Source organism: Rhinatrema bivittatum, chromosome 15 (genome assembly GCF_901001135.1).
Source record: "Rhinatrema bivittatum chromosome 15, aRhiBiv1.1, whole genome shotgun sequence".
Lineage (NCBI taxonomy): Eukaryota > Metazoa > Chordata > Amphibia > Gymnophiona > Rhinatrematidae > Rhinatrema > Rhinatrema bivittatum.
Window position 1 is genome coordinate 14,648,185 of NC_042629.1, and position 19,708 is coordinate 14,667,892.

At 44.6% G+C, this 19,708-nt stretch overlaps 1 protein-coding gene across 2 annotated transcripts; it reads left to right on the top strand.

The window, feature by feature from the left end:
• Positions 1-994: 994 nt before the first annotated feature.
• POU1F1 (POU class 1 homeobox 1) lies at positions 995-18,903 on the top strand. Of its 2 annotated transcripts, XM_029578910.1 has the most exons (7): positions 995-1,136; positions 3,809-3,811; positions 10,340-10,408; positions 13,529-13,753; positions 13,939-14,103; positions 14,602-14,662; positions 18,690-18,903. In XM_029578910.1, exons 1-7 carry the CDS (start codon positions 995-997, stop codon positions 18,901-18,903), a joined length of 879 nt encoding a protein of 292 aa, XP_029434770.1. The 2 variants fall into 2 exon arrangements, with proteins under 2 accessions (XP_029434770.1, XP_029434769.1); XM_029578909.1 differs by lacking the exon at positions 3,809-3,811 and having other exon boundaries at positions 10,259-10,408.
• Positions 18,904-19,708: the final 805 nt, after the last annotated feature.

Below are 19,708 nucleotides of genomic sequence, written 5' to 3' on the forward strand. Positions count from 1 at the left end.
GATCATCAACAGCACATCTTATGTATTAGCACATAGAAAAATAATGTAAGTTAAAACTTACCAAATTTAATACAGCTTCCTTAATGCAAAACACTTTACACCTCATGCTAACTTTAGTACTTGTAAATTCATTCGAAAACTCATTTCCATGTTATTTAACATGAGATAGTGAATGTTACTGTTTTATATTAATGCACTTCAATAGATTGACCCCGAAAAGCCTGATTTACTAAGGCTTTTCTCCCATCTTGTGTCTATGGGAAAATTGCTTAGTAAATGAGGCCCTAGGCTTGAACTCAGATTAAACGACTTGCTGATGCGCATTCACAGGTGATAGAAAGGGATTTGTAACCAAGATTTCTAGATTCCCAACTCCATGCTCTAACAAAAGCATCCACAATGTATGCCCTTTGTGTAGGTACTGGGTTAGATTTGCCTTGGTCCAGGTAAAGGTCTTTGATTACTGCTGTGTGGAAGGCTGATACCCCTCTGCAATTTTTTTCTGTGTTTTTTGACAGATGCCTGTAAAGAAACCTGCCAGTGGGGGTGCGACAGGTGTTTGTTACTAAAAGTGACTTGATGAGGTGTTCACACAACTTCAGGGGACACTACCACTCAAGCTGATCACTTCCGAGGACATGCAGCTAGCAAAGTCCTGATTCGCAGGAGCTGGCCAGTGTGGTCACAGTCTTCCTTTAATTGGGAAGGCATTAGGTTTGAACGGGGAGGAAAAAGGCTCTGTGGTGAGACATGAATACTCCTGGGAAAAGACCATTAACATGGATAAAGGGATTACCTGGGCGTATAAATACCAGCACACGACCAGTGACTGCTTGGGACTGCTCTTTATGTATATATGCAAGCAGCAAGCACAGAAATATCCATCTCAAATCTATTCATCATTCCAGATATAATTTTGGGGTGAAAAATAAGGAAAGGCATTGCTTTTTCTTGCCTTTTTGTCCTTTTCTCCCTCTCTCTGCCTCTCAGGGGGATGAGTTTTCAAACGTTTGTGACTGCGGATCCCTTCGTGTCTTTCACTGCAGACTCTTCCTCCGCTCTGCCTCTCAGAATGCCTCACAGCGCTGCCGAGTACCTGCCCGTGTCCAACCACGCCACCACGGTCGTTTCCACAGGTACCTTCTCTCTTCCCTTTCCTTGCTTCTTGCCCGCTCTCCTCGTTAAATTAGCCAGAATCGAACGGCACTGTGAAGAAAGGCATTTTCAGAAAGGAGATAGCGCATGCATTATTCTACTCTGAGCTGAGGAAGGGAACCCCAAAGGAATATGCAGAGAGGACACGGAGAATGGTTCAGATCAAATCTTTTATTATGGATCATTTATAATTCCCATTTCAAAAAATAGGTGAAAAATATTAGCATTTTATTCTAATGTCATGTTACTCTAAATATTTTTGCATACCTTTCATAACAATGAATAATTGTCTAGCTTGCTCCTTTAAAGATTTGTATCTGTTCCTTTATAACCTGAACACATCTCTCTGTGTATATGTATTTATTTATTTATTGAGAGAAAGATCAATTGTGGTTTACCAAAGCTTTGAAGGGTTTCAAAACAGGACAAGTTCTGTGGCAGATATAATAAGCCTGGACTGTGATTCAGAAGACATCCTAGAACCCCCACTTTATTACCTTCCCAAAGTCACTTTATCTCCAGCTGACAAGCAATCTGTCCTTATCTGACTTTTTAATGTAAAAAAGTTCTCTCTCTCTCTCTATTTATTTGTTACCTGAACTCTTCAAGTTGTAGCGTAACGTGCGTAAAATTAATAGAACCCATACAAAAACAGACGGGCAATAGATCTTAACATTGCCAGCAAAAAACAAAAAACAGTGAAAGAGCCAAAAGGACCGATTGGAAGAAATACAGTTTTAGGAGGAAGGGTCTTAGAAACTGAAGTCAATTAATTATCAAAGCAAATTAGGTAATGTCCGAGGACAATGCATGGAAGTGCGAACCGGTACAAATAGGAAGAAGATGTACCTCTCTGAGAGGACGTCAGGGTCCAGGTAACCAAGCACAGACTACAGTAATACTGAGTGCGGCACTGTTACGGGACAATGCACAGCTCACTCCGCAGCCATAATCCTGCTTGAGCACCACTTCTTAAGGAAACTTCCCTCTTTTCACCCCATGCTTCAATGCAAAAGACAAACATCTGGGGCTGGACTCAGAAGGATACTTTTCTCCCATAGAGACAGAACGGGAAAAATCTTTTCGTAAATCAGGCCTTCAGTTTCATAAAGACTTTGCTCCCTTTCATTGTTTTCCACCTTTGGGTGTTAAAGTGTAAAAGAAATATTTTACACTCACTATATACTTGAAGTTAAGATGCAATTTTCCCTAGTACATTACAAGCATCATTATAAAAATCATTTAATAAGGTTCGACATGGAAAGCTAAGCTTTAAATACATTCTTTAGGTGAACCTTCTCAGCTCTACTGGAAATGTCCAATCCCAAAGCCTTTTTAACCATCTGACTTAGCAATGGGCAACAAAACTGCATGAAATCAATCTTCAACATAGCATCCAGGAGCACTGGCAGGAAAAAGTGACAGTGAAAAAGGAGGAAACTTTGTGAAAACCCAGGTCGAGACATCAAAACCAAGCAAGGAGCAAGAGTATTGCGGGCACAAAGAGATCAGTGCTAGTTCATCAATTGATCCTTTCAAGACAAGAGAATAGCAGAAAAAAAACCCCCAAACTAAACCTGCAGAAACAACATCCATAGCAGATAAACCATGAAAAAACATTTTATACCGGGTGAAAAATCCTCTGGATTTACAATTAATTGTATTTGTATATCAGTGAATATAGAATGCCACAGTAAATATTAAATTATCTTTAATATAGTCAACTTCTGTAGTAATACTGTACTTTAAATTTACTAGTATAATTGCTATGCTACTCCAGTTGGATATCTAGAAATAAGGGTCACAAATAAGCTGTGGTTGAGACCTTTATAAACAGCCTAAATCCCTAAATGTATGACTCCTGTTCAAGTTATCATTGCTTCATCAGGTTGATTTCTTCACTGACCTAATGAAGGGAGAATTATTCTTGAAAGCTCTTCGCAGATGTCTTAAGTTATGGCAGTATAAAGGTATCATCTTTAACTTGTTTTCTGACCCTTATGTCTAAATATTTACCAGCAGAACTTCACCCCGACTTGCACGAAAGCCTTTGAAAAAAACTTCTGTTCATTGTGCGCTGAATTTCATCCCAGAAACTCAGCCTGGTGGGGAGAAGTATGTCGGAGTCTGGAATCTGGTGGAGTAGCATGATACGATTCCAGTGAATAAAATACATGCTCCTGCAGTCCCTGGCAGCCTGCTCGATACACTCCAGTGCCTGTACTGTTAACTGCACCATTACTAAGGTACCTATATGACTGAAACTCCCCATGCTGCTGGTGCTGATAAATATGATACCTGATTGGGTGACCAACAAGGAGAAGAATGTCATTCCAACCCGAAGACTGGAACTGACATGTACCTCTTATTGCATGCTTCACTGCTCTAACCATGAAGTCACACAGTCTGCTCTCTCAAAATGTTGCTTTCTTGCTTGTGAAATGTATGTTGCATGGCTAGACTGGTATTTTCTTTCAGGGTTTGTATGTGGATTCTTTGGAAGTCTTGACCAGCATCAGAATTATCAAAAGATGATGTTGGACAGGATCTCTTGAGACCAAACTGGTCCCTTCTTCAGAAGAGAATAATTCTTACATTAGTTCAAGAAACTGTATCGCAGCCTTTAAATAAAAAGATACAGTTTTCCCCAGAGCCAGTACATTTGCATCAGAGGATTTCCATGCCAGTAACTGCTCAGGTGCGTTCTCCTAAGACCCAGCTGCCACCTAGTGTGCACTGTAGAGCTCTGCATGAACTGAACCAATGGGGCTTTGTACTGCTTCTAGGTTGTTTTTAATTGTCTTATTTCTGATCTGAAAAAGTGCGTTCAGTTCACGTTTTTCACATTTCTGTGCTTGCAACAGAAATATCCCAGGCTATATTTAGGATTAACACACAAGAATTAATGGCCTGCAGAAACAGGAAAGTCAGCGTTCAGTAATGTGCCCTAGTGACCAGCAGGAACTGGACTAAATAATAACTTCTAAATACAATCACATAAAGCCATAGTTAGTATATCCTTTATACTCTGCATTCTCTGAACTGTAAAATATGATGGCAGCTGGCAAGTATCAACCACTAGGCCCATCATTGCCTTTTCTTAATACAAACCCTATTTGAACTCTACTTTTACTCCTACTTCAGCATCACCAAAAATAGTCCCACACTTTCTTGAAATCCAATAGTTTTTGCTTAAACACTTCCAGTGTGGAGGTGCCACCACCCATTAACCTCTGTACTTGGGTTCTCTAGCTGAAGCAGCACCTTAAGAAAGAGCGTAGTCAACTGTTGTTGTAGAGGACAACAAAGGATATTGCAAACAAATGAAGACTTGAGAATGGCTCTTTGGGTTGACAGGAAAAGTTCGTCTTTTTGCTAATGCTACAAAAATCTGTAACAGGGCAGAAAGCAAGGAAGGAGTGGAAAACATGAGAAATCTAGCAAAGCTCAAGGAATGGTCTAAGGTCTGGAAGCTAAGATTTAATGCTAAAAAATGCAGAGTAACGCATAAAGGATGCAAAATCCCAAGGCAAAAGTACAGTATCGGAGGTGAAATTCTTCTAAGCACAAAGGAAGAGTGGGATCTGGGGATAATTGTTTCTGATGATCTTAAGGTGGCCAAACAGGTATATAAGTGACAGCAAAAAGCCAGAAAGATGCTTGATTGCACAAGGAGAGGAATGATCAGCAGAAAAAGGGAGGTGATATTGCCCCTGTATAAGTTCCTTCAACATGATATAAACAGAATGGAGTTGGTCCAGAGAGTGGCTACTAAAATGGTCAGTAGTCTTCATTCTAAAGCATATGGGGATAGACTTAAAGATCTAAACATGTATATCCTAATTGGTGTGTCGTGACACACCAGTGTGTTGCCAACCACTGGCAGGTTTGTCCCACTGCCCTCACTTTTTTCCTACCCTCACAGGCCAATGGGAAGCCTCCTCCTGTCTTCCTGCCCCCGCGCAGGCCGAATGGAAGCCTCCTATTTCTTCCTGCCAGTGGGAGTAGAAAGAAGGGAGGAAGCCTCTGATTGGCCAGTAAGGCAGGAAGAAGGGGCATCACATAGCCCAGGGATGGGGTGGTTAGAGGGGGGCTGGGAGGAGTGGAAGTTTCTAGGCCAGTGGTGGAGAAGCCCAACCCCGACCAAGCAAGGCCACCACAAGAGCTCATCCCTGTGGCGGCAAAAAAGAAGGCCCACCGGAGTAAAGCCTTGGTAGAATTGGAGCCCATCCCTGCAGCGAAGGAAGAAGAGGTTTGATGGTGAGGCCCAGTGCATGCATGTGAAAATGGGAGCCTAGGTGTGGGTGTTTGTGGGTGTGGGTGTGAATGGTTGCCTGAGAGAGGGTTTTTGTGGGTGTGAATGGATGTCTGGGTATGAGTGTTTGTGTGTGGGTGTGAATCGGAGCCTGGATGTGGGTGTTTGTGTGTGGGTGTGAATGGGAGCCTGGGTATGGGTGTTTGTGTGTAGGTGTGAATCGGAGCCTGGGTATGGGTGTTTGTGTGTGGGTTTGAATGGATGCCTGGGTATGGGTGGGTGTGGGTGTGAATGGGTGCCTGGGTATGAGTGTTTGTGTGTGGGTGTGAATCGGAGCCTGGATGTGGGTGTTTGTGTGTGGGTGTGAATGGGAGCCTGGGTATGGGTGTTTGTGTGTGGGTGTGAATGGGAGCCTGGGTATGGGTGTTTGTGGGTGTGAATGGGAGCCTGGGTATGGGTGTTTGTGTGTGGGTGTGAATGGGAGCCTGGGTATGGGTGTGTGTGTGTGGGTGTGAATGGATGCCTGGGTATAGGTGTGTGTGGGTGTGAATTGGTGCCTGGATGAGTGCTTGTTGTGTGTGTGTATGGGTATGAGAACATTTGTCTGTGATTGAGAGCTTGTATATAAGAGACAGCATGTGTGTGATTGGTCAGGAAGATGACTGGTCTGTGTGAGAGACAGAGACTGGTAATGGGGGTCTAAGTGTGTGTCTGTGTGTGTCCTAAGGAAGAGAATCATGAGGACAAAGCTTCAGCAGCCCTTGCTGCTTCTGGTGAGTGCTTTAGGCCTGCAAGGGAAAGGAGTAGGAGAGTTGTTGGAGAGGGTATGTAAAGGCTTTTTAAGTTTATTTTTCTTGATTGACTGTCATTTTATGTATTGGGTATTATGCGATGTCTGCTGTTTTGAAATATTTTACTGATATATAGACATATTTTAATAATTTTTATGAGTTTTTAATTGTTGGATGTTATTTTGTTCATCAGCTGTTTTGTAACATTTATTATTATAGCTTTACAATTATTTCTGTATGGGGCTCTTTAGCAGCTTGGCTTGTTCTGTTTTCCTAATTGGGGGTGTATTGGTGTTTAGGGCCTGGTTTAATACTTGTATTTCTTAGATAGGGTTGTTACTGTTTGCGTGTGTGTTCCATAATACAGGTGTAACTTTGTGTGGATTAGTTTGTGTGCATTATTGCAGACCCTGGGACTATGTTAGGTGCTATATTTCTCTTTCCATTTCTCCAGGTTCGCACTGCATGCAGAGTGGCTGTTTTGGTTTTCCATTCCAGTTTCTGTCTCCATATTTATAATGTGTGGTCTTTCTGTACTTGGTGAAGGTCAGTTCTGGGTGTGTGACCGAGGTGAGGTATTTTACTAGCATGGAGGCATTTGTATCGATCTTATTTGTTGTGTTTTCTCAATAGGATATGCATTAGTGGTAAATTACTGTCTTTTCATAAGGAGGGCTATTGCACCTGGTATTAGAGGGAGTTTGTTTTGCTTTTACTGAGATGTCATCAGAACCAGAATATCTTTTTGTATGGTGAGTTGTACAGGGTAATGCCCTAGTTCTGTTCTGCACTCATTGCTGAGGGTCGAGAGTCGCGGGGGTTCCTATGGATGCAGAGTGCATGTTTACATTTAGTAGGGGTGTGCATTCGTTTTGAACGCATATGTAAAACGCAACGTAATTTTTTTTTTTAACTTAAAAAAGTGATGAGGCGAAAACGATCGGATTTCCAACTTATTCAACATAGCTATGTTGAATACGTTGGAAATCGCGATTGTTGATCCTAAATAAAAATTTAAACCCCTCACCCTCCTTAATCCCCCCCCCCAAGACTTACCAAAACTCCCTGGTGGTCGAGCGGGGAGTCAGGACACCATTTCTGTATTCCTTTGCGAGGAGCACGTGACGTCGGCGTCACGTCGGAGTGACGCGGACGTCACGTCATTCCCCGCGCGTTCGCTCCGGGACCCTCGTTGGACACAACCGGAACTTTTGGCCAGCTTGGGGGGGCCTCCAACGAGGGTCCCGGAGCGAACGCGCGGGGAATCACGTGACGTCCGCGTCACTCCGACGTGACGCCGACGTCACGTGCTCCTCGCAAAGGAGTACAGAAATGGCGTCCTGACTCCCCGCTAGACCACCAGGGAGTTTTGGTAAGTCTTGGGGGGGATTAAGGAGGGTGAGGGGTTTAAACTTTTATTTAGGGAATCGGTGCACGTATGGACATAGACTCAACTTATGGAATTCTCCATATGTCCATATTGACCGAAATTGACCCCCCCTTTCGACTTTTGGACTTATGAACATAAACTTTTTGTCTGCACATCCCTAACATTTAGCCCTGCGACGGTCACATGTTCAGTGTGTCACGCATGTGAGAACCATCTGTCAGGTGTGTCCTGACCGAAAAAAGGTTGAGAATCACTGCCCTAGAGGAAAGGCGAGAGAGGGGAGATATGACAGAAACATTCAAATAACGCCAAGGTTTCCCTGCCTAGGAGGGAGCCTCTTTCAATGGAACGAGGCTCCAGAACAAGGGATCATGCGACGAGGGTGAAAAGTGGGAGACAGGAGAAATCTTAGGAAATATTTCTTTACAGAGAAGGTGGTGGATATGTGGAAGTGGTGGAGACAAAAAGGAAAGCATAGGATCAGAAAGTGATGCGAATTATAATGCATTGGCTGTGTGGGCAGACTGCATGAGCCATAGGGTCTTTTTGTGCAGTCATGTTTCTGTTTCATCTCGCCTTGCTTACAAGTCAGTCATTTGGAGACACAGCCATGGTTCACCAGAAGCATTGCCCTGCACCTCTTTTCAGCAATTGTAGAAGAAAAGGGCCAAAAGACCTTTATACATAGAAATTGATGAAAGTGTTGTAGCAAATGTTGCGGTGAGCCTGCTATCTAAAACACTTGCCGACTTCAAAGGAAAGTAGTAGAAAAGGTACGTGCTATCAATTCAGCAGCAACACGAGACGCAGAAAAAGCTTGATCATGAAGCACCCTTTGCTGAAATCTGGCAAGAAAATTTCTATTTCTACTTATATCTCATCTTTTCAGTCTGAAAAGACTGCCCAGTGGGATCAACACATTAAAAAAATACAATTTCATAAATTCTTATAAAATTACAATAGTGCATAAAATACAATAAACAAAATAGGCCAGATTTTAGTAGGTACGCGCAGGCGTAGATTTGTGCGCGCAACCTGGCGCACACAAATCTACGCCCGATTTTATAACATGCGCGCGCAGCTACGCAGAAGTTATAAAATCCAGGGTCGGCGCCCGCAAGGGGGTGCACACTTGTGCGCACCGAGTCCTAGGGGAGCCCCGATGGCTTTCCCCGTTCCCTCCGAGGCCGCTCCAAAATCAGAGCGGCCTTGGAGGGAAATTTTCTTCCACTCCCCCCCCCAGCCCTACCTAAATCCCTCCCTACCTTTATTTTCTTATTTATGCCTGTCTCTGGGCAGGCGTAGGTTGTGAGTGCCAGCCACGTGCTGGTGTGCGATCCCCTGGCACGGCCGCTGTGCTGGAGGCCTCGGTCTCGCCCCCGCCCCTTTTTTCAAGCCCCGGGACATGCGCGCATCGCCGGGCCTCTGCATAATAGGCTCGGTGCGCGCAGAAGCGGGTTTAAAAGGGTTATCATGCGCGTAACCCCTTTTAAAATCCGCCCCAATGAGAACATGGTGTTGTACACGAGACAATCTATGGTTTAAAGCTTTAGAAATATTTTTAAATTGTATGCTGAGAGCACCTCTGTGATGGGAACAGCTAAACACAAAACATGATGTGGGCCTGAGAATTTGGATTTGGACAGTGTGCTCAAAGAGTGGCCTTGCCTGAGTCTAGGTCTAGGTTAAAGGAGGAGGCCAAGTTATTTCACACAGAAGTTGACATTGAAATTGAATAGTAGGGCAACTTATTATGGTTGGCTTCATAAGTTGCCCAAGTATTCTTTGCCTCAGAGCCGCTGCTGTAAACAGTTACCAGTGTATTGTCTGTTATGAGCAAGTTAAACCATTAATTAGTATTTAATAGTTCTACTTTGTACAATTATTGGTTCTTTAACATATGGGGTACTTCCAAAATCTGGAGCAATCATGTGGCCAGCTATTTTCAGATATAAAGTGACCTATTCTACATTGACGTTGTGTCAGAGAAGACCATGCTACATTTATCAGGGCAAGAAATCTGCTCAAACTATGTATTTATTTATCTATCGTTTAATTTATAAAATCTTATATGCCACCTCTTCTAGCATTGTTATTAATATATTTTGTACAAGGGCCTCTATTCTATGCAGTGTGATATGCACAGGAATAAATGTCTGAAGAACCCAACGAAAAATTCCCCAAGTCAGGCTAAATATTTTTCTGCAGACTAAGAAATAAATGTAGACAGTTTAGGAATTATTCAGCTTTTCTCCATCTTTATACTGCAACGTAGGTGTTTGGGGAATGGGCCCTACACAAAATCTGAAGTACAAATGGAGTTTCTTTATCCAGGGATCTTCTCAACAGCACCGAATGTAAGGAAGTCTTTACTGTATCAGGCCGAGGATGCCTTTGCTCAGATCTGGGGTGGGAAGAGAGCTATACTTTATCCACGTCACAAGCTAAAGATATAATATTTTTGCCCCAAAGTGGGCCCTTTAAACTTAAAGCAATGTTTTGGGTATTGAGTTTATTTCCTTTAACAGATTTCCAATGCATTAGAGCAAAGGGATGATCCGCTATCCTGGTTAAGAAATGAGAAGACTTGTTAGTATGCAAACAATAAGGAAAATATGTATATCTTGAAGGAATGTTATCTTGAATCCTCATACATTTTCTTACCAGTCTCTTTTGTTTTGTCTTTGACCCAAACTCCTAAATACTCTTCCATGTACGACATTGCACCTTCTCTGGGAAACACATCAGCAGGTCTGCATTACTCACCCCCATCCTGCCACTATGGAAACCAGCAGTCTACCTATGGGGTCATGGCAGGTAAGAGACATTCAATCCACAACACTAGCCCAAGGTAGGATCACAGACCACATTCAGCACAACGAAGCTTATAGTAGAACAGAGCAGTTATTCCTCAAAGAACTACATTTGAAAAGATTAAAAGCTGAATTTTAAGACCTGCGTGCGGGAACACATGTGCACACATTTGCCGGCTCATGCACATGGATGGATGTTACAAAATTTGCTATACGCACATACATTACACATGATTTTGCACTGATACACATATATGGGCGCAAATATTGCCTCGATCGCGTAAGTGGGGGGATTTTAGTAGCTACACGTGCTGACACAATTACCTGTTTCCCCAGTTAAGGACTTCCTAAACCCCCTAGCTAACTTGCCTCCCTTTTACCCTATTAGACCCAACCCTTAAAACCCCACTGACCAGCCTAGTTATTTTTACACGCCATCCATAGATGTAAAGTTACACGGATAGGGACCTTGGCATGCACTGGTGTGCGTAAATACTTACATGCTGGCTTCCTTTATATTTCCTGGTATGCCCATGCTCCAGCCAAACGTTGGTCCTTTTCTGAAAAAAAAGTTTACTCCATACTGGGAGATATGCGCATACCCGTGCGCCTCTTAAAATCAGTGCAGTGCACGCCGGACCGGTACATGCGCGTATCTCTGGAATTCATTGCCTGAGGATGTGGTTACGGCAGATAATGGGTTTAAGAAAAGTTTTGATAAGTTCCTAGAAGAAGTCCATAAACTGTTATTAATCATTAAGGAATAGTAGCTTGAGATCTATTTAATGATTGGGTACTTGCCAAGTACTTGTAGCCTGGATTGGCCACTGTTGGAAACAGGATGCTGGGCTTCATGGACCCTTGGTCTGACCCAGCATGGCATGTTCTTATGATCTTAATTTCCCAGCCTTGCGGTGTATAGGGCTTTTAAAAGTCACCCATGAGGTTTGAACTGCTCCTATCTACCTTATAAATGGGCTCTGACCGACGGCCTGCAAATGCGCAGTAGAGAGCAGCTCTACCGCGCATGCGCGGGCAAGCTCGTCAGTCAGAGCGGAGCGTGCCCGAAAAAAAAAATGGCGCTGGGAGGAGCAGGAGCGGCGGCGAGGAGCAGGAGCGGGAGGAGCAGTAGCGGCAGCGGTGCGCACAAGGGAGAGAGGGACACCCCCCCCCCCCCCGGAGATCTTCCATCTGCCGGTTGTGGATGAGCTGAAAGGGGAGGGGATTGAGAGAGGGGGAGTGACTGAGGGGAGGGAGGAGAGAGTGAGGGGAGGGGAGGGGGGAGGGAGGAGAGAGTGAGCTGAGGGGAGGGGGGAAGGTGAGAGGGAGGGAGAAGGAGGGGAAGGGAGTGGGAAGGAAATGGATCGCAAAAATTTTTTTAAATGTAGCCCGTTGTTACGGGCTTAACAGCTAGTACCTTTATAGACCAGCCGAAACATTTTCATAAAGATGAAGAAAAATCTAGTAAATCTAATTTGTTATAAAGACCAGTAATCCAAAAAACTATGGAGAAGGCAACACTTAAGAGCCTCTGTCATAATTTTCCACTATGAATTAACGAGAAACAAACATCTATAATGTAAAACGTAAAGTGATATATTTTCCCAGGAGCACAGTTGTTTGGAGACAACAAAGATTTACTCACGAGCTACTTGTATGATAATTCTTTATTGAGGCTTGCCCTTATTTTTATGATGTAAAAAGAGTTTAGCATCTGAGCTTGCTTAATTTGGCTCACAGTTTCCAGATGCTCTGATTTCATCTTTATACCTTTTCTGCTGCTGCTGCTGCTGCTGCTGCCCACCATCAGGGCGTATAGGATAGGTAACTAGGCTTTCATTACTGGTTCAACAGATTCTGAGTAAGGCCCTCTTGTGGTGGAAGACCTTTCAATTGACTCTAATGTGGTTGTGCTATCACTCCAAGGTTGCCTAGCTTCTCAACTTATTAACTGAACTCATCATTTTTGTGTGTTCTTTCATGAACTAATGTCAACCTGTTGTCTGAAAGATGTTCAGGAAGAAAATAAAAACATCCATAATATTTCTTCTAATTTCATTATATAGGAGGTTATCTTCAAAACATCATGTATAGTGACGTTTAACATCTAGCTTCAACAGATAACACTGGGACATCATAGAACAGTTCTATACCGATTTCAGTATCACTAGGATCCTCTATCAGGTTCTAACATCCTTAATATTGAGAATTAAAGCAGCTATTACCACTCAGAATACATTATTTCTCATTTGTTACAGGCATCAAGCCTACAACTCCAGAGATGTTATCAGCAAGTATCTCCCAAACCAGAATTCTTCAGACATGCAGTATGCCCATTCCTAACGTGGTGAATGGGGTCGGAACACTCCAAGGCATGTTCTTTTCATGTGCCTGTTCTCCAAGGGAAGGTGGACTATGTCATGCAGACAGTTTAGAAGCCCAGCTGAGGCCAAGAAAGCAAAAAGGAAGAGTGGAATTAGAGGAATGGTGATAGATCTTATGGAACTTAGAAGTAATTGTTTAGCTCTTCTTAATGTCTCTACAAACAAAACAGTAAGGAGCTTATTTTATAGCTAAATACATGTGTACCTATTTTATAAACATGAATGGGTCAGCAAATGAAAAAACATTTTGGAAGAAGGCTGGTGCGATGCTCTATTGTAAATGCAAACTAAGATCTAATTAGGGGGTAGTCTTTGAGGCTCCATACTGCCCCAATTGTCTCATAATACATTTTGGGCATACAAACAAAATTTTCTTTTTAGAATAAAAGACAATATCAAATAATGATAGAAAGTGAGTTTACAGAATACCATCTAGCTAGCTCTATGATATACATTATTGCTCTCAAACAGCAAACAATCTTCTTTACATATACATTAAATGATACTTTTGCAATCAACTTGTAGGCTAAATATACATTTTCAACAGTGGAGTTTTAAATCAAGATTAAATTGTACTATGGGCTATGCATATGAAATTCACATACTCTGCTGCAGGTCATTTCAATAATTAGAATTTGTAGGTAATATTTACATAATTGGCTTGGCAAATGGGTCCAAGTGTTCAGGAAAATGCTGGAGGAATATGGTCCTATAATAGATGCTGTTTGGGGTTCATGCAGGTAGTCTGCCGCCTTGCCTGATGAGTGCTAGCTCCTGTACCTTGGGCCATAGCTTTGCTCCCATGCACCAGTCGATCCTTGGAGATGACCCCAGCGTAACCGACTTCAAGCAGGAGTTCCGTAGAAAGAGTAAGCCCATTGAAGACCCCATAGACATGGATTCTCCTGAAATCAGAGAGCTGGAAAAGTTTGCCAATGAGTTCAAAGTGAGAAGAATTAAGCTGGGTAAGTTTTTGCTACATTAATTTAGTGAAGCCCCACTGCTCAAAAGTTTCCTATAGTGCGATTGTAAGAGTCGCGGTTTCTTATCAGCATCAATGGATAGATGTATGCAAGCAAGTAGTACAAAGGCTTTAGCTTTAAAACCTATCAGGCAACTAATAAATTTAACATTTCTTGCTTTTCTACAGGATATACTCAGACAAATGTCGGAGAGGCTCTTGCAGCTGTGCATGGCTCAGAGTTCAGCCAGACAACCATTTGCCGTTTTGAAAATTTACAGCTCAGCTTTAAGAATGCTTGCAAATTGAAGTCAATACTAGCAAAATGGTTGGACGAGGCAGAGCAAGTAGGAGGTACAGTTCTGAACCACAGCTGCAGTTTCTAGTCCGCTCCACAAAGAACAAATGAAATCATTAATATATGATGGGTGCATCTTCCTCAACTGTTCAAGAGCTTTTCCATTTCAGAGAGAACATCAGATGGTCTGTGGTTTATAGGGAATGCACGGAAAAATCCTGCATCCAATATACCACTGTCGAGAACTAAGCAGTGAGGTTATTTTATTTTTTTTTATGAGACATACTGTTGGAAGGATGTACATATATATATTTTTTTTTGTTTCAAGAGTGAAGACAAAAAAAAATAGTTTTTTTTTAATCAGATAGATGATTTTCTCATTTTCCGCTTTCATTTCAGTGCCCATCTGAGAATGATTTAAGGGATTTGTTTTCATTAGCAGAGGTGAAGACAAACTACAAAAATAAGGCCTTTAGTTTTAAAGTGGGATCTTTGTAGTTGTTATAGAGGACCCTGCATGCTCTCAAATAAATGTCTTCTCCTCTTTTATACAGCTTTATACAATGAAAAGGTTGGGGCAAATGAGAGGAAGAGAAAGCGCAGAACAACCATAAGGTAATAAGTTCCTGCTTTGTTTTAATAAAAATGTAATGGAAAATAAATATCCCTTCTCCTCTCAGTTTTCAGATAACAGACGTCAGCACTATATATACCCATGCAGGAAGCTCTGCTCTTCAGTATTCTCCTTGAAAAGCAATAGTGGATATATGTGTATTTGGATAACTTGATTAACTTGAACTAGTTGACGTGAATTGTAGCTGAGGACCGCCAGTGTCGTCAACCGAGAAATGCCGACACCCGGCGGGTGACAGCATCTTGGTTTCTGCCCAGGACACTGCCTGGGCCCTTGTGGAATGGGCCTTGTAGAGGTTGAGGCTTGCCTGCCTCAACTACTTCTTTGATCCAGTGGGCTATGGTTGCCCACGAGGCTGCTTCCCCTTGATTCTTCCTGCTGTGAGGGACGAATAGGTGGTCCGTCTTTCGTACGTATTCCGATCTTTCCAGGTAGCAGACTAGGAGTCTGCTGCCGTTAAGATGGCATAGGCGGCGTGAGTCTTCTGAGTCCTTATTCTCATCTGGAGATGGCAGCGAGATGGTTTGGTTTAGATGGAAATGAGAAACCACCTTTGGAAGGAAGGAGGGGACAGTGCGTAGCTGTATGGATCCCGGTGTGAATCTGAGGAATGGTTCCCAGCAGGATAGCGCTTGAAGTTCAGAGATGCGACAGGCTGAACATATTGCCACTAGGAATGCAGTCTTCAAGGTCAGGAGCCATAGGGACAGACCGCGTATAGGTTTGAAGGAAGCTCCCGCTAGGAAGTCGAGTACTAGATTGGAGATTCCATAGGGGTACTGGCCATTTTAGTGGTGGTCGGATTTGTTGACCCCTCTCAGGAAGCAGGAGACGTCTGGATAGGAAGATTGACTAATGCCGTCAACTTTGGCTCTGAAGCAGGCCAGCGTGGCCAGTTGAACCTTGATGGAGTTGAGAGACAACCCCCCTTCTTCAGGCCGTCCTGCAGGAATTCCACGATCATGGGAATTTTGACTGTCCGTGGAAGGATGTTGCGGTCTTCACACCAGGCTTTGAATATTCTCCATATTAGTATATAAGTTAAAGATGTGGAAAACTTGCGTGCTCGGAGCAAGGTGTCAATTACTGCCCTCGAGTATCCACTCTTCTTCAGGCGAGTCCTCTCAATAGCCAGACCATAAGAGAGAATCGAGTTGGGTCTTCGTGGAGGATCGGCCCTTGCTAGAGCAGGTTCCTGAGTGGGGGTAGACACAGGGGGTTCCCCGCCAGAAGTCTTCATATGTCTGCGTATCACGGCCTTCTTGGCCAGTCCGGGGCCACTAGAAGTACTAGCCTCCTGAGGTGTTCTATCTTGCGGATGATCCCGCCCAGTAGTGGCCATGAAGGAAAGGCATACAGCAGATCTTCCTGTGGCCAGGTTTGGATGAGGGCATCAATCCCCTGGGATTGAGGGTCTTGTCTGCGACTGAAGAACTTGGGAACTTGGGCGTTGGACCGGGTTGCCAGAAGATGCATGGCTGGGGTTCCCCAGCGGTCTATTATCAACTAGAAGGCTGTGGTTGAGAGCCTCCATTCCCCTGGGTCTAGACTTTCTCTGCTGAGGTAATCCGCAGTGACGTTGTCTTTTTCCACGATGTGGGCGGCCGAGATCCCTTGCAGGTTTGCTTCTGCCCACGTCATTAGGGGGGTCTATTTCCATGGACACCTGTTGACTTCTGGTTCCTCCCTGGTGGTTGATGTGGCGCTGTCTGACAGCTTATCCTCGGAGTCTGTGACTGAATCATAGGCAGGCTAGTCTGACTGCCCAGGCTTCCAGTCAGTTGATGTTCCATCCTGACTCTTCCTTATCCCATTGCCCCTGGGTCGTCAGTTCCTGACAGTGGGCTCCCCACCCTTGTAGGCTCCCCACCCTTGTAGGTGAGCAAGACCCAGGTCAGTGGGGATAGTCTTACTCCCTTGCTCAGATGGTCTTCTTGTAACCACCATAGGAGCTGGGTCCGTACCTCCGCCGGCAACTGGAGGTGGACGGTGTAGACCTGGGACATCGGGTTCCATCGTGACAGTAAGAAACATTGTAGTGGTCGCATGGCACGGCACAGCAGGCAGCAATCTGTAGTGACATAGCTGCTGCATCAACTGACTGCTTAAGGATGGATTCCTGACATCTGTCCTGGACATCCTTGAGTGCCACTCCTCCGACTGGAATGGTAGCGCGCTTTGCGCATCGCAGACGATGGCGTCCACTTTTGGAAACACCAGGAGTTCTTTGGCTGTGGGATCCAGTGGGTATAGGGCTTTTAGGACCCGTCCTCCTTTGAAACTGGCCTCTGGAGCATTTCATTCCAGGTCGATCAGTTGTTGTACGGCTTGTAGCAATGGGAAATGGCGTGAGGCCTGACGGAGCCCGACCAGAAGAGGGTTCATCTTTGGTTCCACTGTGGCGCTTGTTTTTGGGATGGCCAGTTCCTTCAGGCTCAGACACACGAGGTCTGGTAACTCATCTCTGGAGAAGAAGCGCATCATGGTAAGGTATGGTTGCTTTCCTGGAGGAATTTCTTCTTCCTCCAGGGAGTCTGGTTCTTTCTCCGAGGTGTCTGTGTCCCCTAAGAAGAGGCTTTTCTCCAGAGTGGGTACGTCTCGGGAAGGCTGAGAGGGGCCTGGAAGGTTTTGGTCTTCTGATGGAGGCTGTGACTGTATCGCCGGTGGCACCGATTGTGCCTGGACAAAGGTTTGCAGCCCTTTGAAGAATTCTACCCAGGAAAAGGTTTCTGGGTCCATATTGAAGCCAGCGGCGCTCCCCGAGGGGCCCAACTGAGAAGGGGCCGAGCTGGGGATAGAGAGGTCCGGGGTACTATCATTGATGGAGCCGGATTCCTCTACTGGCCGGGGGGGGCCTTGTCCTGGTTCCCCCAGGGCCGCCTTGCACTGTAGGCACAGGGCAGAGTCCTCCTCATGTTGCGCAGCTCTTAGGTGGCAGGCTGGGCATAGGACTTGTGACTTGGCTTTCTTGGCCGGTGGTGTCATAGTTCAAGACTGGACTGTGCGTTTATATAAACGCACCGGGCGGCTTAGATATGCGCTCCGGGGGCATCGAAGATGTGTGTGTAAACTGTGAAGATATGCGTGCAGGCCGCTATGTGCGTGCCGTTATGTGCACAGGCTTAACTTGTGGGCCTGGCACCCTAGTGCACGTTGCTGTGCGCCTGGCACAGTAAGGCGAATAGTATGGCGATCGAGGTGAGGAAATGGCGCCAACGACCACACAGGCAAGATGGCGAAATCCCCCCCCCCCCTCCCCGGAGGGTCTCCACCTGGGAGGATCCTCGTATCAGATCGGGGTCTAGCCTGTACGGGGCTGATCAACCTGATAGGCCAGATGCCGACTGATGATCTGTGCGGCTATCCGAGCCTCGGAGACCGGAGGCTAAGAAAGTTTTCTTCCTTACCTTGTCTCAGCGTTTCCTGGTCTCGGGCCCGGCGGTCTCTGGCTGAGGGGGGGAGAGGGAAAGGTACCTTCACCACCGCGCTTGGTATTGCACCCGCTGCTTCTCAGCCACTCCCATTCCTGGGGGCTGTCCATGCCGGGAACCGGCTACCGGACCGAGGCATCTCGGAAATCACCTCAGGAATTCTCAGCTGGGGGAGGGACCCTTAGGTATCACCGCAGGAGAGCGGGGCTCATCTGTAGAGGTAAGATTATTTCTTGTTTTGGAATTTTCTTCTTTGGTTTAGACTTTCTAATGCTCTGTGTGTGTGTGTATAGTCCTGAACTGCTAAGGAGACGGAGAAATACTGAAGAGCAGAGCTTCCTGCACGGGTATATGTAGTGCTGACGTCAGATTGAAATCTGACACCGTCTCCAAGTGCTATCAGGAGCCCACTATATCCACTGGTCCTGAGTCCATCTGCTACACGCTAGGAAATTTTACTTTTAACTTCAGATGAAAAGGGCAGAGGTATCTCCGCTCCCACGTTCATGCTATATATGTTTGTTTAATGCAGTTTAAGCATTTATAATCCAATGCGTACTGTTTTTAACTGTCACAGTATTGCAGCAAAAGAAGCTCTGGAGACCCACTTTGGTGAACAAAGCAAGCCTTCCTCCCAAGAGATTATGAGAATGGCTGAGAGTCTAAACCTTGAGAAGGAAGTGGTGAGAGTTTGGTTTTGCAACCGAAGACAGCGAGAAAAGCGAGTGAAGACAAGTTTGCATCAGAACGGTTTTAACTCCTTCCCCAAAGAGCACCATGACTGTAGATAAAACTGCTCAGAGTAATGCAGACTGTACCTCTATTCCTGAACCGTTAAGTCAATAGTAAGCTCAGCAGTGGAGTCCCCTCCCCATGCTACTTCTTCCACCTACACTTCCCCCCATAATGATATCTTCAAATATGGAGCTGTAGGTCCCTTTGCTATCAGAGTATGGAGCCGACAGCCAGTCAGAGGAATGGGTTCCGGTTATCCGAGGAGACAGTTTTAAAATCTACCTTTGTTTATAAAGCTCTTTATCCTATTCCCCAAAGTATAAAGTGCTACACATCCTTGGGAATGAGCTGCTCAAGGAATCCCAGGCTCCCGGGGGGGAGTGCTGTTTAATCTTGGGGAACTTGTTCAGTCTACCAGCATTGCTGAAATGTTGCCTTAAATTACACTCAGAATTATAGCCCCAGTACAAGGAGGGGAAATGTGGGCTTACATCTAGACATACTTTTTTATTGCAGACTTCTCCCCAAAGTTTCATAACAAATATGCTGTATTTGAAAATTTGGCCAGGTACATGCACAAACTCACCTACTTTGTATGCACATAAGATCCAGCTCTGCCTCAACTCCACCTCCAAACACCTCGCTGCAGTTCATGGAAAAAGTACATGTGAAACAGTTAAGCATGTACTTTTATGCACATAAAACCAAGTTTTATTTACATGAATTGAAAAAAATAGAGTTAAAGTTACAAAATTATAATCTGCAATCCCACTGCACAACTTCAGAGAATATGTATAGGTTGACAATGAAAGTAGAAATATGATACAGCATGATGTACCAAAGTGAACCTCTTACCTGAAT